This window comes from Lonchura striata, chromosome Z (genome assembly GCF_046129695.1).
Source record: "Lonchura striata isolate bLonStr1 chromosome Z, bLonStr1.mat, whole genome shotgun sequence".
Lineage (NCBI taxonomy): Eukaryota > Metazoa > Chordata > Aves > Passeriformes > Estrildidae > Lonchura > Lonchura striata.
The window spans coordinates 36,561,614-36,576,004 of record NC_134642.1 but is presented as its reverse complement, the minus strand read 5'-3'; the positions used below and the strand labels follow the sequence as shown (position 1 = coordinate 36,576,004).

At 37.3% G+C, this 14,391-nt stretch overlaps 1 protein-coding gene across 1 annotated transcript in view; it reads right to left on the bottom strand.

Annotated features, from left to right (window-relative positions):
• The window catches only part of FYB1 (FYN binding protein 1), a 40,811-nt gene extending 27,059 nt beyond the window's left edge, over nucleotides 1-13,752 (bottom strand). Inside the window, exons 1-2 of the mRNA XM_021552128.2 lie at nucleotides 13,620-13,752; nucleotides 6,853-7,969 (exon numbers count right to left, since the gene is read on the bottom strand). Coding sequence (XP_021407803.1) covers nucleotides 6,853-7,942 — 1,090 coding nt within the window. The 5' untranslated portion in view covers nucleotides 7,943-7,969; nucleotides 13,620-13,752. The remainder of the gene's footprint in view (nucleotides 1-6,852; nucleotides 7,970-13,619) is intronic.
• Nucleotides 13,753-14,391: the final 639 nt, after the last annotated feature.

Below are 14,391 nucleotides of genomic sequence, written 5' to 3'. Positions count from 1 at the left end.
CTTGGCATTCTTGGCTTGTGAAAGGGAAACACTAATACATCTTTGTTCACCAGTGTGACATCTAGAGAAAGATCCCATCTTCTCTTCATGTCCAGATATTCAGTGTTCAACAGCAGAAGAAATCAACCTGCATAAAAGAGCATTTCTATGCCTCTCCCATGTAAACTCAAAGAGAAATCAGTAGAAATCAGAAGGCTGGCTCTTTCAGAACTTGTGAATTCTATGTGAGCAAAAACATTCAGGGCAAAGTGAGAAAAGGCCATTCTCACCCTGTTAAAACCTTCAGTGCTGTCCTGAGAGACTTTATCACTCTGTCCTGAGATGCTTATACCATAAATATGTGGCAAAAAGAAGGGAAGCCCTAGCACTGCCTGAAGTCTGCAATGGAATACACCTGGAACAAGCATTACTTGGTGGGATGGGAATCTTGTGGGAACCTGTCCTTTGGTCACAGATGGTTCCCTGTTTTCAAAATTGAAAAATGAGCTGGACTCATGTGCAAGGGATTCATAAAACCTAAATGATATATCTCTATTTATTGCCTCCATTAATGCCAGGGTATATCGATGTGTGGATGAGAGATTGGCACACAGAAGAAGGTGAACATCCAATTATCAACCTGAGCAGAATAGAAGCTTTCAAAGAGAAAAAAATCCCACATATTTTTAGCCTTCATGCCTGCAGTTCTACATGCATCAGCTGAAGATACAAAACCACCTGTTCAGTCCAATCAGTATTGAAACAGAATATGCTTATTTGGCACAAAGCTTTAAATTGGCAGCAATGAAAAATAGTAATTTTGATAATCGCCCTTGAAGAAGGCAAATATCCTGCTCTAGCAGAGTGTGGTCTGGCTTCAGCTATTCATATTTTTCTCACACTTGGCTGGACTGCAGCAGCAGTGTATAAGTGCTCCAAAAGCCAGCAGCACTTTAGAAATCCCAGTTAGCTCAGAACAGTTGTGTTGATCTTATCTGCAATAGATTTGCCTTGCAAATGCATTAGCCTGGCCTCCAGTCTCCAAATAGTCCAGGCTTAAACACAAAGACTGAACTATTAATGATATTTAATGTATCAGGCCGTAGCATCCAGCCTATCCATTGCCTCTATCCAGAAGTTTCTGTCCAAGACTGCATCCTAAATAAAACTGGAACTGAGCAGCAATGCATAGCACTGTTTACATTCAATTTTGAGTGGCCTCATCATACTTGCTTCACCATAAATAGACAGTATAAATACATATATATATATGTATGTAAGAAAACCCTTCTATAACAATGCAGCCTCTTGCAACATGCTAGGCAAAAATTTATTATTGACTTTGCATTCTAAAAAAAACCCACCTTCTTTCTTTGGCCTAGAGTATGGCATTTGGTGACACCTTATTCCCTTTGACCCCTGGTGCAGTGAGCTCCTCATCTGTTGCTGACTCCTGCTTTTAGTAATGTTAAGAAAACTGGACAATAAGCAGGTGCTACAAGGAAACTTAAATATTCTGTGGGGAAAAAGTGCTTGTAATTTTAAAACTTTTCATGAATTTTTATAGTTTTCATCATAAAATGACTTCAGGATTTTTTAAGCAGTTGCACATCAGAAAGTCTTTAAAAGAACGTTTTTATAAAGCAAAATGCTTTTGAGCTACTCTGCAAACCCAATATGCCTTTCCGTTTTACTAAAAAGAACCTCACCATTTCTACATGCAAGACCTGGGTAGCTTTCTGGGTTTTACAAAGTGTCTACTAAGAACCTGCAACATTTGCAGCAACTGATCACCCACTTCCTACTTCCTACTTAATCTGTAATGTGCAGAGAGCTGTGCTCTGCTCTGCTTTCCTAACCACATTTTCGTTTAGATACAAGCCATGGTTTCAGGTTTCACTATTATGCTGCTTTGGAGCTGTTCAGAGCGAGCAGGTAAACTTACAACAGAGCGGAAGCTCAGTGCTTTTGATTTTCTACAGTGCTGTTACACTGTAGAAACAAAGTTCTGTTGCGACGCTGCTGACACCTTGGAAACAAAGAGCACGGAAAATTTCTGGTTGCTGCTCTCCTCGAGTCCAGACCTTACTTTTAAAAATGCCAGGGTACAAACTTTTATGAGTTTTCTTTTATTCTTCTCATCTCTCCTGATTCTCCTCCCAGTTAGGTAGTTAAGCTTTTGATTATCTCCTGCTTGCAAACAAAATTATGTTCCAAAATGGTGGAATTTCAGACAAAGTGGAAAAAGGGAGAAATGAAGACCTAAGTCTCCATCCTTTTCCAGTTCACTTTACTGATGGTTGCTCATAACATCATGAAAAAGATGATCAAAGAAGGTGGAGAATCTGTCCTTTTTAAAGGAAAACTCATTGGTCTCAATTGGAAAATCTTTCCACACCACATGCACAGACTACCTTAAGGATGTTTCGCAGAAGGTTTAACATTTATTCTAACCCTTATATTCTCAAAAATATCATAGACTTGACATATTAAGTCCTAGGCCCCATACCAGGTAGGGGATTTTCCCCCTTCCATATATGTAGAGACAAACGGATGAAGAATATAGAGCACATGAAAGTGAGCATCTAAATTTACATTTAAGGTTGAGGGCTGAAAAATATTAAGCATGAACATAGTCTTACTCCCAGAAGAAGGCTCACAGTTTTGCCTAAAGTATTTCAGTTTGTAAAAGTTTTCAGGACCGAGTCTTGTAGTGACAAAATATGAGGTTAGATATTCCTAATTCTTTAGGGGTCCAAAAGAATTGCACTTCTTCTGGACAATGCTGACCGGCATGAGGAAAGTGCTTTCCAACTGCAGATGTGTTAGCATAGATTGTATCTAAAAAGGAACACGAAATTAAATTAAAATTGAACTGCAGTTGAAACTTTTCATTTGTCTGCTATTTTATGTAGAGTAATCCTTAAGGCACTGTATTAAATCCATCCAGCACTGACCCTGTTGGAAGGTGGGCAATGGTTTCAAGTAGAGCATAACACCTCACTGTGCTTCATTCAGTCCTTTGCAGAGGTCCAGACCTATTAAGCAAATATGTTATGCATATACTTTGATTCAAACCAGAAGCTGTTCAAACTACATGTCAAACCTCTTACCAAAATTGATAGGTGCACTCATGTGGTTTCTCTCCTGAGTGCTAAATTCTGCTCCTTAGCTTCTGAAGCCTCCATTTAGGAGTGGTTTTAGCTTACTCAATGGGATTTAGAGCTGTCAACTGAAGAAACAACTCCAGATTTCATGTGTAGGCTATAACAAGTGTATACATGAGAAAAAATAGATTTCTGTGCCTGCATCCTGTGATGTAAACAATTCACATCTTAATGTTCTAGAATCAGATAATTAAAGGAACAAGTATGGAACATGAGCCACAACAAACAAAAATGGAGATACTTAGGAGAAGATCTGCCAATTGCAGAAGCTTTGACAATTCATAATGGAGAGCTGTCTTCTGATGTTAAATGGATACAATTTATTTCTTTAAAAATAAAAATATAGCCTAAGACATTTGGAAAATGTTGCAGAATGTTTTAGCTAAGGCAATAATCAAGCACAATGAGTTTAAATATTAATTTGCAGTCAGTTTTGTGTACTTTTCCTTCCTTATACACAACAGAAGCAAGTTGCACTCTGAGCAATCACATGCAAGGAAACACTCAATGTTGTTTTATCTGTTTTCTTAGGCAAATTAACTAACTAACCAACTGACTAACTAAATAACACAGATAAATAACTGTCTCATTCACATTTCTCCCAGGATGGTTGAATTATTTTTTAAATCAAAGTTTTTTATCTGTTTCAATGCTGTAAGCCATACTGGCAGTTTCATTTACACTTTTGTCCACATATTTTAGCATAATTACGTGACAGATCCTTGACCTTTTAAGATAATGCTTCAAAAAATCCAGAGTGTTAGAGTTTCCTCCACAGCCTGAATATTTTTTGTTGTGGAGACTCTTAAAAATTCTGAGGAATTTTCTTCCTGACTGAAGCAGACTGACAGCATGTGCCCACTTTTTTTTCACTGAGTAAAACTGAAGCCCTGGTGTTTGTTGTTCAGGAGTTGTGCAGAGGTGTGTAGAGCACTGGAGGATCAGCCTCTGGCTGGCTTTATGTGCGTGGCCACCTGTACCTGTATGAACCCACTGCGTTCAGTGCAGTTCTCCTTGGAAAGCAACACTACAGCTGGGGCCTCACATGGAAAGCTGTCAGCAAAATAACTTTGTTTCTCTTCTTTTTTTTCTAAGGCTTGGATGTTTATGATAAAACAATATAGTTGTTATTGTTTTCTGAACACAGAAGGCACATGCACCTCATTGATCCTTAGCTGAGGTAAATATGACCCCTAATGGAAAATTATTGCAATGGGACAATACGCAGCAATTTACTATTCTGCCATTTATTTGCAGGCCCAGACAGGAATTTCTTAAAGCCTGCCTTCACTGGAAAACAGTAGCACTTCAACAGCGAGACTTGAAAAAGACATTTGTATCTACAGAAGTTTTATGAAAAGTTTTTCAGGATTAGGTGAAAATTTCTAATCCACAGCAACGCCAACATGAAACTAACATCCCTTCATTTCATGCAGGCACGGTGGATGTTTATAATCCTTCTCCCACACTTAACTAAGACTGCTGTGTCAAAGCTAAGTCCTTCAGCCTCTAATATTTAATGTCATTTCATGCCCAGTGAATACTTATTTTCAAAAACCAGTAAAACAGGTTTCATGGGAAAGGATAATAACCAAAGAAAAAGAGGTGAGCTGATACTTCTGAGGAAGCAGAATTCAAACTCCTGTTTTAAATCAGGAGATACAAGGTTTTCTATAGTGTAGGCACATGCCCCTAACACAAGTGTAAAAACCACTGTCTGTGGAGGTTTTCTCCTCTCAAAGAACAACACAAAATCTAACTTTTGCCCTATTACAGACCAAAAGCTCCAAAGATTAGATCTCAGAAAGCTCTGTTGAATGGCAAAATTATTTTCATTTGCTTATTATTCTTTATTTTCAGTACCTGAACCACAGCAGCATATTAAGCAACTATGGAAAGCTTCTGTTCACCAGAACACATTAATGAACAGGAAGAATTTATGCTCTGAGGGTGGTATCTTCATGACATGACTTTGATTCTTGAAATGACAGTTAAGAAAAAAACCACAGTTCAGTTTAACTGCCCTTCCAAAGTAGGTAGATTTTGTTATGCATGTTCCAAGAAACCCATCAACAATGAATAACTTGAGCTGAAAAGGAGTTTGTTCAGGATTCACTCTAGCGCAACTTGTCTGTCCACCAGAACTGTTCTGTGTAGACTTCTGGCCACATCAAAATGGGCTGCCTTAATTAAAACCAAACAGAATATCAAGATCTAAATGATGATTCTCTCTGAGTGAAAGCTGAAGTTCAAGGATACTATGGACAGTTTCTCATGGATGTGGTTTCTAAATCTCTTCACTCCTTACCTGCCCCTATGACTGTGAGATAGAGAAGACCATGTCTGATTCTTAATTTCTACTTAGTTCTGTGTGAATTTTGCAACATAACTGGAAAACCACCTGGGCCACCATGCTGGGCAGCTCCATCCTTAGCTCATGTTCCCATGACTGTCAGAGTGGTGGCTGCTTTTACCCCTGGTTAGTGACAACTGGACACCCTCCTAACAAAAATTCTGATATTATTCTTACAGCCCTGCTCACAGTGTTAATATAAAATGCACAGGCTAAATATTTCTTATGCTGAGTTTTAAAAAGAGAATGAAAAAAATGCTTTGTGTCTATAACTGAATGGGACCAGAAAAAAAATCTGAGTAAACAATGAACAACAAATAAAGATTCCTCAATTAATTACTTAAATTTAAAAATGTGTTTTAAATAAATTGTCATTTCCTGTGTTTCCAGCCTTTCTCAGGTTTTCTCAAGGTTTTAACTAGCAAAGCTCTTACTCTTCTTACATAGCCAAAACATATACTTGTGTAGTTGGCTGAAAATGCTGTCTTTCTGTATTAGGATTGTAAATGAGCATATCTGCCTTAAAGATATTCAAAAATTTGCCCCATTTGAGGATCTTGACTGGATTTTGGATTTGTGAGAGCATTTCCTTAACAGAGGAAAACCAGAACACAACAGCTGACAAGAAGGCAATTTTTTAATTACCAATACACTCCTAATCTTTGAGTGGAATTAACAGTAACACCACATACAGCTGCATGCAGACACTGTGTTTTTAGTGAGGCTTTTTCTCTTAAGAGAAATCAGCTCTGAGCTTTTTCATGCTGCCATAGCCCCTCTGAACCTCTTCCACCTCAGGAAGATCAGCCTTATGTGTATTCAGAACTGCTGAAACACAAGCCATGCTGTATTCTAGACAAAGATGGTACAAGCATAAATTATGTATCAAGAAAATTACATTAATGTACCTCATGTACCACAATGCACAGTATGGAGTTGGAGCTCCACTCCACTGTCAGCAACTACAGAGCTCTGAATGACACCATCGGGCATCTCCTTTTCTCACTAACTACACTTAAAATTGGAGCATCTAAGTTTGATCTGTTTCATTAAATGAGGACTTAAATGCCTGTTGAGGAAATTCTCCCTAACACAAGTTATAGCTGCATCTGAGTGGTTTTAAGAAACAGGAAAACCCAACAGAGTAAACATTCTTCCTGAAATTTATCATTGAAGGATAGAGGAATATAATTTTAATTCTGTATGGAAGAGACAGAAGCCCAAGTTACCACGGGGTTTTCTGATGCATGAGTGTCATGTTATTTCTGAACTGGAGATCCCATCTGAAATTAACCTTGTTCTAAGTGCATCAAAAAGCTAATACCCAAGGAAACAAGAACAGAGTGGACTTACTGGTTTTCTGGCTCTTCTGGAACTTTCCCAGGTGTACAGTGGGGGGTCTGCTGGGCTTTTGTGGTGGCTGGCCCAGTGTGAACACTGGGGGCAAGACAATCCGCTTGGGCCTTTTAGTACTCCTGTCCTCATCCTCACCTGATGGTCTTTCTGCAGCAAGTGCCATAGTCATCTTATGGAATTTATGAGAAGAACCTGGTTCTTCCTGGGTGATTTTGTTGAGGAAGATGTTCTTGGCAGCACTCCTTCCCTTTTCTTCAGTGTTTTCTGCTACAGGTTTGGGGGTTCCTTTTATTAAGCTGGACCTGTGGCCAGTAGGCTTAAGAGCTATTTTAGGAAAATTACTGCCTGGAGTTTCTGCAGCAGAGTTGCTATTTTCACCCATTTCCTTTGCTTCTTGGTGTACATGTATATTTGTTCTAGGTCCATATTGTCTCTGCAGAAAACCACTTTTATTAGAAGTGTCTTCATTTTGCGATACCTCATTGTTTAGAGAAGGTTTCTGTGCAAGAGGTGGTTTAGAAACAGTAGGCTTGGGCTCATTTTCTTGTGTTGCAGACCTTAATTTTTCCTTTACTGCAGCTACTTTTAAAAATTCTGGTTTTGTCTCATTCTCCTGTGATGCAAAATTTAAATTAGGTTTTGGTCCCATGGGATTTTTTTCTTTATCAGGAGGACCAAGGAACTTGTTCCATGCAGGTTTTGGGTTCAAAGGCTTTGGGTCCTCTTTTGATGGGTCACAAGTTTTGATAGAGAATTTAGTGCATCCAGCTTTTTCATCATTTCCTCTGTTAATGGGCTGAAGCTGAACACCGAACTTTTGTGCCACTGGGTTCAAATGTTGTGAGTTTGGATCTTTCTCTGTTTTATCACCACTTGAAGGCTTGACTGCCAGAGGAGGCTTAGGCTGAGCAGGTTTGTGAAGGGTACTGGGTCCTGAAGAAAACGCAGTATATCCTTTATTTATATATTTCTCAAGTGCTGTTTTCCTTGTCTGTAATCCTTTGGGGATATCTTGTCTTGAGATTTTGGTGGGTTGGCTGGTTGAAGGATCCTCTGTGTCTCTGTTACATCTCTCAAATTTCTCCATTAATAACTTCAGACGTGGCTTCGGATTCTACAAACATAAAGAAGAGAAAAACAAAGGGCAGCAATGGGAAAGTACTCTTGCAATGTTCACAAATACTGTGCTTTAAAGAGTTTCCTGGTCTGAGGCTTTACTACTGCTGATTGGCTGAGGAGGTGCTATAGCTCATCTTCCTGTAGAGTTAAGAGAAGCTGAGCATTTTGTTGTATCCTTTCAGTGTTGATACGATATTTTAAAATTTTCATTCAGGTGCTGCCTTTCAGGTACTGCAGGTCCTTTTGGATATAATTTCTGTTTATTTCTGGAATTGTGAACTGAATACATAATAAATGTAAGAAATTACATGTGACATTAAAATCAATTTACCTAAAATTTTTATTTGCCTGTGATAAGAAGTTCCTGTACTGGAACCTGGGGGAATCTACCACATTCGTGTTATTCCTGTTAACTCTGTGGAGAACTGCAATTTCCTTTGTGAAAACAAATTCTTCTGGTTGATGTATGTGTGTGCCAATTTTACTTTCCTTTCTCAGCAATTTTTTTACTTACTTTCTGCTCCCCACACTCTCACTTTGTCCTTGTTTCTCTTCTCCATTTTGTATCTGAATAAAACTGTGCATGTGTGGGTATCAAATGAAAATATGTGAAGTAAAATTAAACTAAAATGACAATCAATACACCCAGATATTGTCAAAGTTACTAAATTTCTTTAAAAAAAAAGATGAAGTTAAGTAATTCCAAGAGAATAAAATCCATCTTAATTCAAAAATAGATGCTTTAATTAGTCACCCCAATTCAATAAGTTTCAGGACCGGTCATAATTAATTATGAACTGAACCCAAAAGTTCAATACATTTAAATTCAGGAAAAATAAAACACATCATACTGCAGGATGTGAGCAAAAGGCAGTGAGATGGTCCCATTGCACTGGGCAGGATTTCAGGAACCCTCTGGAGCAAGAAGTCCTCTTCCGAGCTACAGCAGCAGCAGGGGTGCAGCTATGGCAAATACATTCATACATACAATTCACAAGTAGGACCTGGACTTCCTGTGTGAGCTAAAATGTAAAGCTTATCGTACAAACTGAATCATCTGTCTGTAAACAAAGGAGTATTGCTACAAAACTAATAAACAGGTGTTAGAAAAAAGATTAGACATTTAAGAATTAACTGTGTATTAACTTACTATGGTTCAGCAAGTGCCCGGTGGTTGTTTTTTTTTTGCTTCAATAACAAAAGTTCAATTGGGCTTTTGCTCCTTTTGCCTTCTGTTTGTGTCTCATTACATGAATACTGTTAAGTTGAGTAGTTATATATACATAGAGAGAGACTTCTGCCACTTAAAGGTAACTATCCCAGTCTTTTGGCATTGCCAAGAAATTCAGTCTTTCCAAACTGATTGTGTTGAGCTACAAATAACTTACAGTAAATGCAGCTAAAACAAGAGAGACATAATGAAACTTATACCCAGCAACCACATTTCTGGGTATTTTTGTGCATATAAAGAAGGGAGGAAGTACATACTTACTAAGGAGATTATCAGGTTTAAGCCATATACAGCTGTTTGATGCATACACACTCACGAACACACAACTACATTTCAGAGTTATGTGTATGTATCAATTAAGATTTCAAGATTTGTCCCACAATACCTCACAAGGCCCTGATTTTACCCAGTTTAGACAATTCAGTGCTAGAGAATAAAAAAGCCTTTTGTCTTTGATCTCTTTTGGCTTTGTATGAATTAATGATTTTTTCCTAAGGTCTGTAACAAAATCTAGACCACCAGAGATCCTATAATTATAGCTTATGTCTGAAGTTTTCAGACCTTCTAAGTTAGTATTTGATCAGCTGCTTGGCCAGTTCAGCTACGCATTTCCTTTGAAAGTCATAGTAATAAATTGATTTCTTTGCTACTTCTATTTGAAATATAAGAAAATGTACTGTGCAAATGACAATACTTTTTACAAGCAAGAGCCATTCAGCATGCAGACCTTTAGGAAGCTGGGAATGTGACAATGAAGAAAATTTTATTATTATGATATATGGTTTCTAAGAAGTTTTCTAGACTTGGAATAGCAAGATAACATTAATTACATTCATACAAGCTTTCAAATGCACTGAACCATTAATTACTGCCATGTTAGGAGTCAATGAATTTTGTCAATGAATTTTTAAAAATAACTTTCTTCCCAACACTGTGAATAAACCTTGCCTTAGTCATGCATATTTACAAGCCCAGCAAGAGGAAAAGGTTACTGGACATGTGACATTAGATTAACAATAACAGTTAACAATAAAGCCTCTTTCATTTACTTGGTAAAGGTAATAGTAAGAATCAAAACAGAGTAAGAAACTCAGTGAAATCTTTCTGCTTTTCTTTAATGTACATCACCTGCCTTATTATCTGCCTTCATAAGTTGTGTTACATTAGAAGCCATGTAGATTTTAATGCAGAGCTTGACTGGTCAGGTAGACAGAGGGGAACTGGGGAAAATTTTTTTTTTTGTTTGTGGCCCTGATCATAGAGTAGTCTCCACAGTTTCTGTGCTTCCTTTCCCAGAAGTGACAGCAGTTACCTACATCATTATCACATAGTTGGTTATAAATCATGAAATGGGAACTTGAAAAGATTCTGAAGAGAGATTAAGTTCCCCCTACCCTTCCCATCTAAAGTGCAAAGTGCCTTTGCAAAAGAGGAGTTTCATGCAAAAGCCAATTGGGTTATTTTCTGAACTTTGTCTTTGATCTCTATGCAAACTCTGTGGAAAATATTTTGGCTTTTCAAATTTTCATCTGAACTGCAAGCAACACATAAGGAGCACAGTAAGATTTCTTTTAATACAAGATGGTTGCACTATTCAGATGTGTTTGCTCAAATCTGGATCAATACCTATGTGTTAGCTCTCATGCCATAGATACATTTTTATCAACAGAGCTTTCAGAGCCTCCCACTGCCTTCAGCAGAGACTCACAAAGGTACCAAGTTAAACTTGTACAGAATTGTTTCACTACACCTTAGTTACACTTCTGTGTTAATGAACATAATTCTCCATAATTTACAATATGGCTGCACATTTCTGTATAGAAGTACACTGTAATGAGAACACAAAGGTACATTAAAAAAATTCAACTGTATTCTTCCTGAGTTTAGTATGCAACTCAACTGAGTTGAGTTGCAACTGGCAGCAACAAAAAAGTTTGGTGTTTTTATTTTTTTATTTTTTTTAATTTTTTTTTCTGCCTTGGAATAAATATAACTTTATTATTTACTTTCCTGTCTTGGTGAAGCCAAAAGATTATTTCAGTTCAACTTCCCCTTGAGGCCAGGCTTTCTTTAAACAGCAACACTGGATCAGTGAACTGAATAGCAGATGTGTGTGTGTACAAGCATTAATTGAGCAAATGAAAAATATGTAACTTTCAACTGTACAAAGAATTCATTCAAAATACATGCAGATCTGATTTATAAAGGATAAAAACCCCATCTTTTCTCTTCTCAACTGTAATTTTACATTTCTATTCCCAAGTAATGGGGTATAAATATACCCTTTGAAACTCAAGATCTTGATGAGTTTGTTAGAGAGTAATAAAATAAAGATTAGAAAACTATCTCTTTAAGAAGAAAACGATGCTTACTTATGAATTCTTTAATAGTGAAATAATCACAGAAGTTAATAACCACTAAAGGAATTGAGCTCTAACCTGTGTGCAAGATAGAAGGAATAAGAAAATGGATGAAAATGGCAAGGAAAATGACACAGAACTGTAGAAAAATACAGATCTGGAAATGATTTTGCAACTTCATATATCTGATATAACTTCTATTGAAGTTAGTAGATTTGAGGCAGTCTAGATTTTGTTTATGTGGCAGTGCCCTTTTGAATTCATGATAAATTATTGCTTGACTACTTTCTTTTCCAGACACCTCAGAATTATCATTATACAAATTTGCTGTTTCCAGAAGACATTTCCAAACTGCTTTACTTCCCCTTGAGTCTAGCTGTAATTACTAGTTCAAGAGTCCCTCTAAGAGTAACTGCAGCATTTAGAAAGTAAAGTTGAGAATTTTTAATGCTCTGCACCTAAAATGTGTGTAGCAGAACGATGAAAATAAGAGAAAGAGACATAGTTTGCTCATAGACTCAAAAGACTTGCTAATACAGTGATTGGTATGAAAAGAAATGAGTCCTCATCAGATAATACTCAAGGATGAGGAGATAGGCTATTCTTCTGTCTGGGATTTTTATTAAAGGAAGACCTCTAAGAAGGAGAGGATAGAGAGAAATCTAAGGCCTTCCCCAGTGAGAGGCTGACAGCCCCTGAGTTACCCTAAGAGCATAATTGCAAACATCCCTCTAACACCAGCAAGAAAATAACAACACACACATGAGGACAATATGGTTGTCAAAATTAGACAAGGCAATATTCCAGCCTGGTTGCAGTGTATTGTGTATCTTTTCAATTGTGCATTCCTCTACACCTTTCTTATCTCTCTTTTGCTACTTTTTCTCTCCTATCTAATCATAAGACCAGCTATTCATACTGCAGAAAAATAAAAGGCCAGCTCCAGATGAGTTTGAGACCAGGATGAGTGAGGGCGTAGGGCTTGACCAGAACAGCCAAATTATATCCCATCTTGTTCCCAAATTGCTTCTGACAAAGACTATGCATGAAGTCAAAGTATCAACAGAGGCATGATAATCTCTTCATTCTATGTCCTAATAGGCTCATGACAAAGTTTCTTTCTACATGGACTTTTTTGGTACCTGTTTAAGTGAAAATAAGAATTATCAACCTCTGGCAAGTTGGTCTTTAACAACAGAAGCCTGGTGGCTTCAATTTTTCCATCAAGGATTTGTATCTGATATAAACAGACTACTTCATATCCATTTCTGTAAAATAATTTCATTTTTGCAATATGGTTTTATATAACCACAAAATTTCATGATACCTAATAATTTTCTTTTAAACTTTATTTAGCTCATGCACCTTCTAATACCCTTTATCAATTATTTATTTCAGATTAATGTAAATTTTCTCATGATCTGCCAGAAATTAAACAGATTTCACTCAGAAACCTATATATATGTATATATAGTATATACAGTAACTGTCTTATGAATATCTTACTTGTCTGGTTATCCCACTAAAGTGAATGCTCCAAATCTCAAGGAAGAAAAATTTGAATTCCTGTCACTGTGAAGTTCCTACCATTACTTTGAGAATTTCAGGAAATTTTGTGCAATTTTAAGACACTGAGTCACATTTTGACTCATACCTGGAAAGGAAAATACTTTCTATGGCGAACTACTAACAAAACACATCGATTGACATCTCAACCCAGAGTATAGTATATTAATTTATACCCTACCCATAATCTAACAAACAACAAATAATGCAAAGGGGATAAAAAATAATTGCCTTTGAGTGATACCATTTCTGCTATTATTCAAAATGAAAAGGCCACTTAAAACAGGACAACTTTTAGTAAAATTTCAGAGAACTAATCACAAAACTCTGAGAGAGAAAAGTCCATTTTGTCAGCTTAGCATCTTTTCAGCTCCTAAACTAAGTAAAATCTACAAGTTAATTAAGCTATATTCAATACCTTGTACTGATTCTATTTCTTCTGGAAATTTCCATGCTTATTTTTAAGAAGAACATGTGCAACAGTTTACCTGAATTTCCCAAAGCTCTCCAGTATTTTGAAACAATCCACGGGTGTATCAACTTAACAAGCTATTTGCAAAAGAGGAGTTCTGCTTCTCACAGAGGAGTTCTTGCTTCTCACAAGATACACTTGTGGGTTTCATTATCATAAACAGTAACTGCTCTCCACAGGATATTAGGCAAGAAGTGCTGGAGGAAAAGGGAACTAAAGTGTGTTCAGACTGGTTGGCTGCTTCCATCAGCAGTAAGCACCATGTGATATCCAGAACTATTGCATTTACTCCATATTGCATAGTCCTGTGAGGCTTCCTTGGTGTACAGAAGCCTGAACCTTTACAGAATAGCTGCTAAACAAATGTGTGAGGCAATTACAGGCATAAAGGGTGGACTGGCCACAGGTCCAGTGCCCTGCTACCACTGAGAGCCCTGCATACATGGCCCACTCTCAGGCATCAGCTAGAATGCTCCTTTGCAGCCTCACATTCACCAGTGGGATCTTGAGATTCTGCTGGCCCGTTTGTAAAATCTTCTGTTATGTGGATATATTTCTAAAAAACTCAAAAATTATGATAATACATTTCTTCTTCCTCCTGTGTGTTAGAGTATGAAGGATGATACAGGCTAGAAAAGTCAATACTGAGTAAATATGCTTCACAAAAAATTCTAAACGTGTTTGTGCTGAAGGTAAATGAAAACCACAATGTGGAATGCCCTACAAAAACAGCTCAGTGAATTTGATGGAGCAGTGTATGGGGAGGAGATTGCAATAGAAAAGCTGTG